The sequence below is a fragment of the Lipotes vexillifer genome, unplaced genomic scaffold, assembly GCF_000442215.2.
Source record: "Lipotes vexillifer unplaced genomic scaffold, Lipotes_vexillifer_v1.1 scaffold394, whole genome shotgun sequence".
Lineage (NCBI taxonomy): Eukaryota > Metazoa > Chordata > Mammalia > Artiodactyla > Lipotidae > Lipotes > Lipotes vexillifer.
Window position 1 is genome coordinate 4869141 of NW_006791731.1, and position 15048 is coordinate 4884188.

General features: G+C 47.4%; 1 protein-coding gene and 1 non-coding gene across 2 annotated transcripts in view; both read left to right on the top strand.

Annotated features, from left to right (window-relative positions):
* FAM135B (family with sequence similarity 135 member B) overlaps positions 1–15048 on the top strand; it is a 166893-nt gene that overhangs the window by 89498 nt on the left and 62347 nt on the right. The window contains exon 6 of the mRNA XM_007464596.1: positions 475–601. Within this exon, the coding sequence (XP_007464658.1) occupies positions 475–601 (127 nt within the window). The remainder of the gene's footprint in view (positions 1–474; positions 602–15048) is intronic.
* On the top strand, positions 11485–11556 carry TRNAE-UUC (transfer RNA glutamic acid (anticodon UUC)). The gene has a single exon. It is a non-coding gene; the product is annotated as a tRNA-Glu (tRNA).

The following is a 15048-nucleotide window of genomic DNA, read 5'->3' on the forward strand; positions in this document are numbered from 1 at the left end:
GCTCTTCCACAGAAGAACAGAGGTTCAGGGAGGGGATGGGGGTTGAGAGATCTTGCTCGGGTTATGCCAATGAAAGGAGAGGGGAGGGCTCAGACCAGGTCAGGTGGAGGCTCCCCTTGGCCTCTGGCCAGAAGCCCATCCCACCTGCCCAGGTGGTTAAGTAACTTCTGCCTCGGTGAGTCTCAGCAGGCAGGTTGTGGGCATTTAGGGGGCGTTTCCTTGTACACATAGTGGGATGTGTGTCATCCTTGGCCCCCAGGCTCACATGCCAGTTGCACCCACTTGTCACGGCAGCGTCAGAAAGTCCCACCCAAGCATCCCTCGAGGGTGAGCTGCTTCTTGGAAGTGGCTTTTATCTCATAGGCTCCCCAGTAACAGCATCAAGGGCCTGAATTAATGGCCCCATCACTTGCTTCACATCCTTTTAGAAAAAATTATATAAATTTGCAATTCTTTCTATTCCCTTCTTTTCAGTTTTACTCGTCCAGGAAGAGGCTCCTGGCTTGGGAAAGGCGGCCCAGATACAGGACCAGAACAGTCTAGCCTTTCCCTGGAAAACCTGGTCTTTGGAGCTGGATACTGCAAGCCGACTTCCTCAGAGGTAATGTCTGCCTGGGGGCAGAGGCCCCAAGCCTTGCAGACTTCACTTTGCAGGCTGCGTCTGTTCTATGAGATTTCGGCTCCTTTCCAATGTCTCTGGTGGAGATTCCTTGCTCCCTGCGTCCCTTCCTCTCATCGATGCATCCATCCCTTCTTTGGATGGCTGCTGCATTCATCAAACGTATTCCCAGTGCCAGGCCCCAGGGCTGATGCAGGGAGTAGCGTCTTCACATGGCACCTCTTCCATATGGTAACTCGAAGGATATGGTTCCATGGAGGTCATGGGATGTGCTGTGAGGGGCTTTCCCTGGACCGTGTGGAACCTCAAAAACCCATTTGCATTGAGCTCATTTCAAAACCTGGCTCGATCCTTCATCTGCTTACTTCTCTGGGCCTCAGTTTACCCACCTGTAGAGTGGGGTTGCTAATAGTTAATAACCTCACAGGATAATATGTGTATTCGTTGCTGTAATGGATAAAAAGTGCTTAGACCAGTACTTGGTACTCAGTAGGTGCTCAATAAATATGCATATACCCTGTCCTTCCCCTTGGTCTTTCTTCCTAAGAAACACCTGTTGTTACACTTCTATGATGCACAGGGCTTTAGGCATCTACAGCATATTACTCTATATTTCTTTTGAGCCAATACACGATTGTTATTATTAGGGGCCTGCTCAGAAATAACCAGACTGTATTTGTCTGGGCTCACCAGAGAAGCAGAATCAATAAGACATGATAGATAGATAGATAGGAGACATTTATGCATCTCCCTTCTATATTATAAGAAATTGTCTCATGCTATCACGGAGGATGAAAAGCCCCACGATGTGACATCTGCATCCTAGAGACTTGGGAGAGACAATGGTGTAAACTCCTATCTGAGTCTGAGTTTTTTTGTTTGTTTGTTTGTTTGTTTGTTTTGTTTTTAAACATTTATTTATGTATTATTTATTTATTTAGGCTGCATCGGGTCTTAGTTGCGGCATGTGGGATCCTTGTTGCGGCACACGGGCTCTCTAGTTGGGGCCCGTGGGCTTATTTGCCCCGTGGCATGTGGGATCTTAGCTCCCTGACCAGAGATCGAACCTGCGTCCCCTGTTTTGGAAGGCGGATTCTGAACCACTGGACCACCAGGGAAGTCCCTGAGTCTGAGTTTTAAGGCAGGAGAAAACCTATGTCCCAGTGCAAAGACAGGAAGAGAGAGAAACCCTCTCTCACACAGCCTTTTTGTTCTGCTCAGACCTTCGAGGGAGTGCATGTTGCCCACCCACACTGGGGAGGGTGATCTGCTCTACTCATTCTGCTCTTTCAAAGGTTCATCTCATCCAGAAACAGCCTCAGAGACACACCCAGAACGATTTTTAACCAAATATCTGGGTACCTTGTGACGTAGTCAGGTTGACACACACACAGTTAACTGTCATACAACCCGTGTCATAAGTGGGAAAATTTGTCCACTCAGCCAGCCCCCAAAAGAGATGCTGCATCTCCCTGTGCAGCCAAGCCCTGTCCTCAGAGGTTCCAGCACATCAGGTCCTACACTCAGCTGGCTCTCCTGTGACATCACCTTTCCCAGCTCTGAGCCCAACCAGGAAGTCTGGCTGCAAAAGCTGCCCCGTCAAGTCTCCATCTTGTCCTGGCGGCTGTGTCACATGTTCTCAAGAGTGGAGCTTAGAAGAAAATTGCCAAGACCCTCCTGAGGGACAGGGGACCTGAACCCAGGACTGGGCTCTGTGCCCAGGAGGGCACAGACTTTAGAGCGAAAGACAACTGCTGTGCAGGTGGACTCCTGTAGATGCAGGACCTCGGGCAACCACCGAGCCTTAGGAACCAGTGTCCTGAGCATTGGCAAAGGACCTGGGGACAGTAGCAAGGGAGAGGAAAGCAGAGACCCAGCCAGCAGGGGTGGGCATTTCCTTATTACCTTGTGCACATGGCTGGCTTCAGGGCTCCAGGATGGGATGGGGAGAGATGGAAGCCAGGGACTCCCTGCTCCCTCTGTATCCCCAAGGCCAGGCGCAGACCCTTCCTCATCAGGGGCTGATGTGTGCGCCCCCAGGTCACCCCCGACCCCTGCCGCAGGTCAGTCCCTGCTCCAGACCCGCCGGAGCTTGACTGAAGGCTTTGTTGGGACCAAATCACAGCCCAGCTTCTCCATCTGTACAGTCCTACTTCTCATTCCTCTGGCTCCAAGAGCCTCCCCAGTAGATCCACGTGAAAATCTCCAGTTCAGACTCTGTTTTCCAGGGAACATGGTTTGGAACATCAGGGGTCATAGATCAGTTCAAAGCATCTTTTGACACTTACCTCCCAAGACAAGGGCCTTTGCTGGGGCCACAGGAGCATATGGGGATGATGGTGATCTGGTGTCTGCCCTGAAGGGACTCTCTGTTCCTTCCTGTCCGCACAGCCTCTCATGCCTCATTCAGTTGCCACCACCTCCGTGAAGCACTCTCTGATTTCCTAACAAGAAATTCCCTCTCCCAAATATTTTCACCACAGTCAACTCTAGGCATCTCTGTCTTTCCTCCACTGGGCTCCGAGTGGTTGGGGACAGAGGCCATCGCCTTTAGCTCCACACCTTCAGGGCCCAGCACCACGCCCGGCACACATAGTGAGTGCTCAGGAAATGTGTGTTGGACGAACGATTGATCCAAGTGCATGATCGTGTTTATTATATAGAACTCTGAACGGCGAGAGGGCTGAGCCGCAAGGTGTTCCTTGCCTTACATGGCAGCAGACAGACGGCAGCGGGAGAGCAGGAGAGTGAGACACCTCCATGGACATGTGGACGCCAAGCGGGACTGCCCTTGGCAGAAACCCTGGACCTGGCATGGGGTGGGGTAGGGAACATTGTAGACCATTTCAGCCTATCTGATTCGGTGACATCTGCAGAGAAGATGTGGCAGTGATGTGGCAGAGAGAAGATTCTGGTTTCGAATACCTGCTCTGCTCAGTGCTTTGTGCCGTGGACGACCCTATTCGCCCTGTAAAAGCTCAGGCTGCTCAACTCTAAAATGGGATAATACCTATATTTTAGAAGGGATTTTAGGCCTTAGTCTGTGTAAAAACTGTATAGAAATAGACCCATAGCGGGCACACAATACAGTAGAATTTTTTCCCCCATTCTTTTCTTAGCTATTTTTGGGGGTGTGTGTCAAAGAAGATATACCTGACTTTTACCAGAGTCAGATAAAATAGATTATTTGTGGATGCTCAGCAGTGAACTTGCTCGCAGCTCAGTGGGGTATTTTCAGGACCTGATTCTTTCCCTGTGCATTTTCCATTTGGGACCCATCCAGTTATGCAGGCTCAGAGCCTCGTGCCCATCCTGTGCCTTCCCACCTGGCAAGGGCTGACAAGCAAAGAATAAAATCCACTCCCCCGCCTCCCTTGGGGGCTGTGCCTCCCAAATCCCCAAGAAGCCCAGCGCAGTAGCAAATAACATCGAAGTCCGCGCAGATTGCAGAATCCGCTGGAGCGATTAGAGAACAGGTGTTCCCTTCAAAATAAGCCTTTCTGTGCAGAGACATGTGCAGAAACTAGAGATTCACAGCAAAATGAGCCCATTGGCACGGAAAATCATGGGGAGGTGAGGCTTGCTGTGACGTGTCACGCTCCTTTTCCCATAAGCCCAGGTCCCTCTGGTCCTGCAGCCCTGCTCTTTCCTGCAGCATCTTAGGCAGGGAGAGCTTCACATTCAGGATTGGAGCCAGAGCTTACGGTCCCCTTCCCCCGAAAGCCAGCAGCTCTGCCCCAGGGGAATTATTTTCCCTCTCCCACTCATGGCTTATCTGTCAAAGAGGATACTAATGCCTGCCTTGCAGGGTTGCTGAGAAGATTAAATGAAATAAGCATATAAAAGCCTGGATCAGAGAGCTTGGCACAATAAAATCCTCTGCTGGTCTTATTTTTCTTTGAATTTTTCCTCGTAATGAAATCAAACGTTACTACAAGAACCTCAGCGTTATCTTGTGGATAGGACATGGAACGAAGGATCTTAGATGTTTCCTGTTCTTGGCTGTACCCTGCTGTGTGACCCTGAGCCAGATACTTGCCCTCTCTGGGCCCCAGTTTCTCAATGTCTAGAAAGAGGATTGGATGAGATCGTGCTGGAGGCCTCCTTCAGTCTTTGCTATGCTGTTTTTACTGTGATACCCCTGACACTGCCTGGTACAAGTGGGGACACGACGCACGCTTGATGTATTCATTCAGATTCCACAGAGAAACGGAATCAGTAGGATAATATGCCTGTGCATATATTCATATATATAAAGAGAGAGAGAGACAGAGACAGAGAGACAGACAGACAGACAGATTTATTGTAAGGAATTGTCTCATGCAAATGTGGAGGCCAAAATCTGCAGGTCAGTCCAGCTGGCTGGAGACCCAGGGAAGAGTTACAGTTTAAGTCCAAAGGCCTCCTGCTGACCAAATGGCCAACTTCCTTCTTCTTTAGGGTGGGGAGGGCAGGTCTTGCGTTCATCAGTTGTTTTCTTTTAACGTCTTCAACTGATTGGACGAGGCCCACCCATATTGTGGAAGGTAATCTGCTTTACTCAGAGTCTAATGATTTAAAGGTTAATCTCCTCTGAAACATACCTTCACAGAGACATCTAGAATAATGCTTGACCGCCTATCTGGGTGCCATAGATGGGCCCAACTGACATGAGAAATTAACCATCACATTTAATCAATGCTCAGAGTCTGACAGACTCTTCTTGAAGATCAGGAATCCAGTGACTCAAAATTAGGAGAATCCCTTTCTCGGTCCAGGGAAGGTGCACACCCCCTTCCTTCTCACTGAATGAAATAAGTGGGGTTGTTCCAATTCCCCGGGGGAGGAATGGCCACGTGGTGGAGAGATGCAGACTTTAGAACTCTCCTCATTCTCAGAGCTCTGCTTCTTCAGGCAGGAGCATCAGTGTGTCTGTCTATTTATCTGCCTGCCAGTCCTTTACTTAGCCCCTACTCTGTGCTAGCATCTCTGTGCTGCAGGGGCTAAAACAAATAAAACTCAGACCTTACCCTCAACGGGTCATGAGATCCACTGTGTGAGGCAAAGGAGAAATGAAAAGTTTTGAATTCCACGATCGTGTGAAAAGTGTGATGCTGATCGTTTGAAATCACACCTGCTCTGCACCGAGGTACTCTGTTAAACCACTGCTGCGCGTGGACTCTGTCAGTGTCCACAAAAAAGTTTCCTGTTTTCATTGACAGCTGAAGAAACTGAGGCAGAGAGAGGTTAAGCCACATCTGTAAAGTCACACAGCTGGGCAGGGACCAAGCTGGCGTTTTAACTCAGTCAGCCCGATGCCAGTCCACCACCACCCGTCATCAGCCACTAGGTTGATGGTTAACCAAAGAAGGGGCTTTGGTTCGTCCGCTCTGCGAGGGCAGGTGCTTTTCTGCTTTGTTCCCCTCCGTGTGCCTGGCTCAGTGCGCTTGCTCAGGAAGCCTTTGTTCAATGAACGAGTGTTGAGATCGTGGAATCTGAGAATGTCAGAATATGCGAGAGAACGAAAGCCCTTGAATGCAGATGGTTAGGCGTTTAACTCTCCAACAGATCTGTTTCCCGCCGGTGCTCTGAGCCTCCCGAGTCCTGTGCTCACCCGTGGAGATCACAAAAACCGTGCTGCCAGAGCAGATGACTGTGCCTGAGATGAATACCTTGGCCACCAAAGTGAAATCCCTCCATCCTCTGCTTCCCTTAGAAGGTGGTTCCCCAGGCAGAGGAACGTGTGTCATTGAGAGGAAATGCCAGCTCCCTTTTAAGTCAGATTGCTGAGAACTGAAGAACGGCATCTTCCTTGAAGGGAATAATGCTCACACAGCACATGCGCACACAGGGCTTGGCTTCGCAAGTCCTTCTGTGCTGAGCCTTGTTGCATGACGGCCCTGCCCTCACTGATGGGAGGCGTGGGTCTGGTGAGCGTGGAGGTGGGAGGGAAAGTGAGGCACGGACCTGACTTCCAAGCAGAAATCTCCCCTCTCCCAGGCATACGCTTCCTCGTTTTCCTTCTGCTCCATTTTTATTGGGTTCTTTGCTCTTTACCCTTTGCTTTAAATATACGCTTGCTTGTTATTGCCAACATCTTCCTTTCTTGAGGATCTGGAGTCACGAGGATAAGACACAGACATTCATTGTTACTGTTAACGCATCATTAGGTTGACTCTGGATGGTGACATCTCCGTAGGTAGAGACACCGCCATTGGTTTGGTTGCTAATCAGATAATTATCAAGCACCTACTCTGTCTCAGGCTCTGTACGAGGAATTTGTGACGTAGCACTAAGTAAACTGGCTGCCTGACCTGCCTGGTGGGATGTTATCATTTCTGTTGCTCTTGGTGCCCATCTGAGTTGTTGGCACATCGTAGGTGCTCAGTTAACGTTGGAGGGACAGATGAGGTGAGTTGAGATCTCATTAGATTCTTGATCTTATATGAGATGTGACCACAGATGACTTAGCCATCAGACACAGTAGGCTCAGTGCTGAGGGCCCAGAGTACTTTCAAGGGCCGACAGAAATGTTTTAACCAAAAGATGGATATAATCCAATATGGATTGTATTAATCTTCGTATCAGTGCAATCATACAAACATAATTTTAAATCTATTTTTTAGTGGGTGAAAGTGTCTGGGGCCCACAAAAGTCAAAATTTGGCCCCGAAAACAATGATTGTTCCTTGATTTTTGTTTCCTGATGATGGGCATAAGAAAGCAGAGCCTGGTGAACTCAGATAACTTCCCCGAATGGACAAGTGCAAACCTAGAATTCAGCTCTTTGGCCCTGTGCTTTGTCAAAACTCATTTCACCAGTGTGATACCTACACATGGAGTGTGCTACACAGATATTTGTATGTGAATGAAATCGAAGAGATCTCAGAGGGTGCAGAGAACAGCTGTTTGAAATGTGTGAACGCTGTGCTCTAAGGTTAATAAGTACCGGAGGAAGGACCAGAAGTTACCAGGAAAACAGTAGTTACTTAAAGGAAAGCATGGGTTATAGTTTTCACAAAAACTGCATTTAATGCCTTCTGTTACTTTGGGAAGTAAGATGGCAAACACTGTTGTGTTCTCCCACTCCATTAAAATTAAATAGTTCTAAAGTTCTCCTTTACATGATTTTCTCATTTACTGAAATCCTGTGGAATAAGCAGCAGGTTGCTAAATGGTGCACAGGCTATGATGGGCTTTCTGTATGTGGTATATTGCATCAATCTGCATATGGATCCAACATGATTGCACAGGTCATTTCTAAAAGAGGATATAGATCAGTGGAAATGGGCTTTTCATGCAAACCCCTATAGTATTGCTTATTTATGCACCACCCTTTTCATTAGTGAAAAATTGCCTTTATTCCACATGGCCTGCCTTCAGATGTCTTGTCTCTCTCCAAAGAGTCTAGGCAGGATGGGGGATGTCGGTCGCAAAGATGAGGTAGGTGCATCCCTTCCCAGGCTGCCCTGCATTTTCCCACTGCATCTTCAGGTTCCAGTGCAGCAGACGCTCAGTGAACACATACCAAGTGAATACAAGATGCAGACACAGCAGGGCATACAGGCAAGATCATCAGATTTGGAGGAAGATAGACCTGGTAGGGCTAAGGCCAGGTTCTTCCATGGATGAACTATGAGAGCTTGGACAAGTCATTTCACCACTCTGAGCCTGTTTCTCCTTGTTGTCTTAATGGAGAGGGAGAAACCCGCTCACTTTGTGAATTTTGCCTGGGATTCAAGATGGGAAAGGTGGTGGTTCCCCCTTTGAGCATCCCTGTCTCCTGACTGTCTCCTCTCCCCTAGGGATGGTGTGATGGTGACACCGCAAATCACAGTTACCTTCTAGCATAATTATATCAGCTAAATATATCGAACACTTCTTTGTGTTAGGCTCTGCGCTGGATGTTTTCATTATGCTCCCTTTCAGCTCCCTGCATAGATTCACACAATACAGTTGAGGAAACTGAAGCTCTAATAACTTCAGCAAATTGCTCAGCGTCAGATAGCCGGTCCCTGGCAGGGCTGGGGCGTGAGCCCAGGGATGCTGAGTCTGACCCCTGCTTTCTGTCCACTTGGAATCATTTCTCACCTGCTCGTCTCCTTTAATCCTCCTGTAAGCGTTGGGGCTGTGTCTGCCACACTCGGCACCAAGCATTTAATCCAGGTATCTCTTGAATCAATAATTACATTAAAGTGTGCTCCTTTTTGCAAATAATAATAATTTGTTTTTGAGGAGCCTGAGTCTAAACCATTCCTCGTGCGCTTTTTCAGGCAATGCTTATAGTTAATGCTCAAGCGGGAGGATGAGTGAAGAAATCATCGTGAACAAATTAGCCCCATCCCTAGTTTCCTGGAATTTACAATTTTGCCAGAAAAAAAAAAAATTGAAAAAGTAATTTCAGGGAAGATAAACATTAAGAAAGAATCATCTACAGTGCTGTCGCACTGCTGGAACATGTAACGGAGTGGTCTCAAGATTATCAGGGTGATTGAGGGCAGGCTTCTCTGCAGGAGGAAATTTAAGTCGATTTTTCAGCTAGTAGGTAGCAGGGTGCAGGACTGGGTTTAGACCCATCTCTTGCCATGGACTAGTGGCTTCCCAAGCCCTCCATCTTCCAAGGCTAGACATCAGTACCTTTAGGGCCTTTGAAGTCATTTGGCCCATCGTTCTTGTTTTAGAGAGAATATCCTTGGCTTGAAGCTTTGATTTATTACTTTATTTAACATGTTTCTATAGAGCACCTATTTTCATTGACCTCGTGATGAATTAGACAAGCACAGCCTAGAGAGAGAGGAGGACCTCACACTGCAGGGGGTCGGTCTTTGGGTAGGGGTCTGCTAGTGAAGCATAAAGGAAGGTCGCAGGGCAGTCTGGGAAGGGATGCACCTACCTCATCTTTGCGACCTGACATCCCCCATCCTGCCTAGACTCTTTGGAGAGAGACAAGACATCTGAAGGCAGGCCATGTGGAATAAAGGCAATTTTTCACTAATGAAGTCGGATGTAGTCAGGAAACACTTCTCAGAGTGAAGGATCTCTAATCTGAGTCTAATAAATGGATTGTCAGTTGTTGAGGGGAGGGGAGGGGTGAGGAAGGGTTACAGCAGGGCCAAGGGCAGGGAGTGAAGGGGCGTGGCACATCTGGGGACTCCAGGGAGGTCATTGTGAACAGACATGGGGCCAGGAAGGTCACCAGTGATCTGATCATTAGGAACCCCGTGAACTAGGTTAGCCACAAAAATATTACAAGCAGGGGATTGGCACAATAGAATGGGTTATCTTTCTTGCTGCTGTACAGAGGACTGATTGAAGGAGAGGGCTGAGGCCAGAGAGGCAAGGTTGGAGGCTGTTGCAGTGGTCCAGGAAAGAGTAGAATAGTTGCCTGGGCAACGCAGAGGTGAGTTGAGCAGAGTGGAAAGATAAACGGATGTCAGAGCTGCAACTGAAGTAGGATGGAGAGATGGCAAATTAAGTAGTGGTCTGTCAAGGGTCCTAATGGACGACCCTAATTTAGGTTTTTACATTTGAATAAATGAATGTTTAACTCACAGAAGGGAATATACGTGATCCTCTCTGCCCAGAATATCCTTCTCTGACCCTCTCCCATCACTCTTCCCACCCAAAGAACTCCTATTTAGCCTTCAAAACCCAATTCAGTCATTGCCTTTTTTGTGAAGTCTTCTTTGACCAACCCAGATAACCCTAAGCCACTAATCTGTCTGTCCTACATTTGCACTTTGGGCATACTTCTCTTATTTTGCTTAAATGTAATGATTGTTTAATGAGTCTCTTTGTTCCACTTGAAAGCATTCCGTGAGGGCATAGTCGTTCATCTCAACACTCACAGTTAAATCACTCTACGCACATTTTACCCGCCCTTTCCCAGGGTAAACCCAGGTCATGCCCTTGAGGAAACAGACAGATGATAGACTTGATCAGTAACCCGAGTTTTAAGCAAAAAGGAATTAAGGAACCCAGGAGCGAGCTGACAGTGTCCAGAGCCCTTTGCCACGTGCCTGCCTTTGCCTTCTTTGTGGATGTCACGACAGGTCATGGGGAGTCTACATCAAGGAAATTAGGGGCTGAAAGAGATCGAGGCTTTGTCCATTGCCTGGTCAGGAAAGAGGGAGTTGGACCCTTGGGCAGGTTCCCATTACATGATGTCTAAGGCACCACCGGCCTGCCGGGCCACTAGCTCGGAGAATCGTCTCTGTCACTCACTTGCCCAAGAACCAGCAGTGGGGTAATATTGCCAAGAGAAGGAGGGCGGCAGGGGAGAAAGTGCATAAGCTTTAGTTCCAGACACCTGCTCTGAGGCGGGATGTGCAAACTTTGTGTTTGGTCCTTTATTTTATAAGCATTCATTGCATATCCAACATGCACTGCATGCTTAAGTCTGGGAATTTAGATAGCAGCAAGTGGTATATGTTTCCTGTTGTCAGAGAAGAAAGGAGAGAAAGCATATAAATTCTTAATAATATTGTCATGAATGCAAAGAAGCTGCATGGGGGGATCTGACCTGGTCTGAGGTACAGGGCAGCTTCCCTGAGCAAAGAGAATGTAGGCTGGGATGTGAAGGATGAGACATAGCCAGGAGAAATGAGGGGGGGAATAGGGCTGCCATGTACAGTTGTGTAAGTTGTACACTGTACATAGATGCCCGGTGGAGCAGGTGAGTTGGGGCTGAAATCCCACCCACTTTCCACTTGTCAGGCTGTGCATCGATAGGGTTGTGCCCACCCAGACATGGGACCTTTTTTCCCCCCTAATTCATCCACCTAGGAGGGAAATTTCTTTCTGGTAGCACAGAGGCATCCAATAAGCTGACAGTGGCCCTGGAGGAGGAAGAACGTTTGAGCTAAAGGCTTGCTATGGCAGGGGAGTTCCCTGGTGGGCCAGTGGTTAGGATTCGGCGCTTTCACTGCCGTGGCCCAGGTTCAATCCCTAGTCAGGGAGCTGAGATCCCACAAGATGCACAGTGGGGCTTAAAAAAAAAAAAAAAAAAAAAAGTGTTGCTGTGGCAAAGGCCCAGAGGTGAGAAAAAGTGGCATGATAAAGGATGCTCTGGCCAGTGAGGCTGGGACCCAGTGACCAAGAGGGCGAGGGGTATGAGTGAGGCTGCTCAGGTAGTTGGGATCCTGCAGATAACAGTTGGGATCCTGTTGTCCTGTTCAAAGGATAACAGGGCTGACCGCACAGGGTGACTGCTGATCAAGCGTGGAATGAATCTGAAACACCCAGACAGTGTCTGGCAGGGAGGCTGGGCTCCTTGAACCAAAGCCGGTGTTGCTGTAATTACAGCAGCCGACAGCCCACCTCTAACACCCATGTCTCCATGCAGCTCTTCTGGTCTCCAGTCTCCATCCCACATTCAGTCTTTCTAGAAAGGTGATTTGTTATTTAAGAAAAATGGCTTCATAAGGAAAGTCAGCTGTGGGTGACTAGATGTAGGAGAATGAGGCTTCCTGAGAATACAGTGGTTCTTCACCAGAACTAGGTGTTTGGGGTGATTTGAGGCTAGAGTGTAGGATTGACTGTGGCATTGATCTGCACTGTGGGAGGGTCCACCACGTGTCCTAAGCATACGTGAAGGGAAAGGAGGGAATCCGGGAGGTGGTGTCCCAGATGCTTTGACCACTGCAAATACTGATGACCAAGTTAGAGCGGCGGGGCGGGGGGCAAAGTTACAGCCAGAAAGATAGTTGGCCGGGGGTTGACTCTAACTGCCAAGATACGTTTAGTGTTGTGTTAATGTGGAAACAAGGACTGAACATAAAGCGTTTCACTGTGAATGGATTTGTTGGACCCAAATCTCTCAGCCCGTTCTTGATAGATGGCGAGGGCCTGTAATTGACTTTGCCCAGAATAGTGGTTATTCGTTTGGTTCTTTCTTGACATCTAGCTGGGCGTATATCCCCCAGTGGAAGTCTTGACGTCAAAGAGAAGCCCTTTTCTCTTTACTGTGGTCTTAGTGTAAGGGTCACTGCTATAGGAGCCAGAATTTGGAGATTCTAGAAGGGATTTCCCCCAATGTCAGTGCTGTGTGACCCCAGCAGAGACCACCCCCTGCAGATGCGCTAAATTAGGACACGTGGAACCTTGGTGTTCGGGTGGTTGTGGAAGAGACTGTGGAGATGGTCCCAAACCCCCTTCATTCTTTTTTTTTTTTTTTGGCGGTGAGAGGGCTCGCGGGGCACGGGCCCGGGCGGCGCGGGCTCGGGGGCCATTGGCTCACGGGCCCAGCCGCTCCGCGGCATGTGGGATCTTCCCGGACCCGGCCGCGAACCCGCGTCCCCTGCATCGGCAGGCGGACTCTCAACCACTGCGCCACCGGGGAAGCCCCCCTTCATTCTTTTAGGTGTCCCTGGGGACTGTTTTCCTCGCAATTAAGTTTAGGCTTTGGGACTAGGTTCTGGCCATTTAAATGGGAGGAGGAGCAATATAGGCCTCTTTCCCCCCTCTTAAAACATCTTGCTTGATTCTCTGGCCTTTCTTTCCTTTCAGTGGTGACCCCAGGGGTCATGTGTTTAAGATGTCAGTGGCACAAAACAGAAGACACTGTTTGGGGGAGAGCCACACTGGAGAGCCACTGACCTGTATCAGACTTTGGGAAAACAGAAAAGACAGAGACTTGGGGCAAAAATCAGATTAATGCCCCAAATCTCCTATATACTGACCCAGAAAGCTGTAAGTCAGCTTCCATTCAGTTTCTAGGAGAAAGCTGACGACAAAATCAAAGAAATGAAGGAGATTTAAGAGCTCATAGAAGAGACTAGAAACAAATGCATTGACAGCCTAGGTTTTTGTTTTTTTTTTTTTAACGTTTTTATTGGAGTATAATTGCTTTACAATGCTGTGTTAGTTTCTGCTTTATAACAAAGTGAATCAGTTGTACATATACATATGTCCCCATATCTCTTCCCTCTTGCATCTCCCTCCCTCCCACCCTCCCTATCCCACCGCTCTAGGTGGTCACAAAAAACGGAGCTGATCTCGCTGTGCTATGCGGCTGCTTCCCACTAGCTATCTGTTTTATGTTTGGTAGTGTATATATGTCCATGCCACTATCTCACTTTGTCACAGCTTACCCTTCCCATTCCCTGTGTCCTCAAGTCCATTCTCTAGTAGGTCTGCGTCTTTATTCCCGCCTTGTCTCTAGGTTCTCCATGACCTTTATTTTTTCTTTTTAGATTCCATATATATGTGTTAGCATACGGTATTTGTCTTTCTCTTTCTGACTTACTTCACTCTGTACGACACACTCTAGGTCCAACCACCTCGCTACAAATAACTCAATTTCATTTCTTTTTATGGCTGAGTAATATTCCACTGTATATATGTGCCACATCTTCTTTATCCATTCATCTGTCGGTGGACACTTAGGTTGCTTCCATGTCCTGGCTATTGTAAATAGAGCTGCAATAAACATTGTGGTACACGACTCTTTTTGAATTATGGTTTTCTTAGGGTATATGCCCAGTAGTGGGATTGCTGGGTTGTATGGTAATTCTATTTTTAGCTTTTTAAGGAGCCTCCATACTGTTCTCCATAGTGGCTGAATCAATTTACATTCCCACCGACAGTGTATGAGAGTTCCCTTTTCTCCACACCCTCTCCAGCATTTATTGTTTGTCGAGTTTTTAATGATGGCCATTCTGACTGGTGTGAGATGATATCGCATTTTAGTTTTGATTTGCATTTCTCTAATGATTAATGATGTTGAGCATTCTTTCATGTGTTTGTTGGCAATCTGTATATCTTCTTTGGAGAAAGGTCTATTTAGGTCTTCTGCCCATTTGTGGATTGGGTTGTTTGTCTTTTTGATATTGAGCTGCATGAGCTGCTTGTATACTTTGGAGATTAATCCTTTGTCAGTTGCTTCATTTGCAAATATTTTCTCATTCTGAGGGTTGTCTTTTCATCTTGTTTATGGTTCCTTTGCTATGCAAAAGCTCTTAAGTTTCATTAGGTCCCATTTATTTATTTTTGTTTTTATTTCCATTTCTCTAGGAGGTGGGTCAAAAAGCATCTTGCTGTGATTTATGTCATAGAGTGTTCTGCCTATGTTTTCCTCTAAGAGTCTGATAGAGTCTGGCCTTACATTTAGGTCTTTAATCCATTTTGAGTTTATTTTTGTGTGTGGTGTTAGGGAGTGTTCTAATTTCATTCTTTTACATGTAGCTGTCTAGTTTTCCCAGCACCATTTATTGAAGAGGCTGTCTTTTCTCCATTGTATATTCTTGCTTCCTTTATCAAAGATAAGGTGACCATATGTGCGTGGGTTTATCTCTGGGCTTTCTCTCCTGTTCCATTGATCTATATTTCTGTTTTTGTGCCAGTACCATACTGTTTTGATTACTGTACCTTTGGTATAGTCTGAAGTCAGGGAGCCTGATTCCTCCAGCTCCGTTTTTCTTTCTCAAGATTGCTTTGGCTATTCGGGGTCTT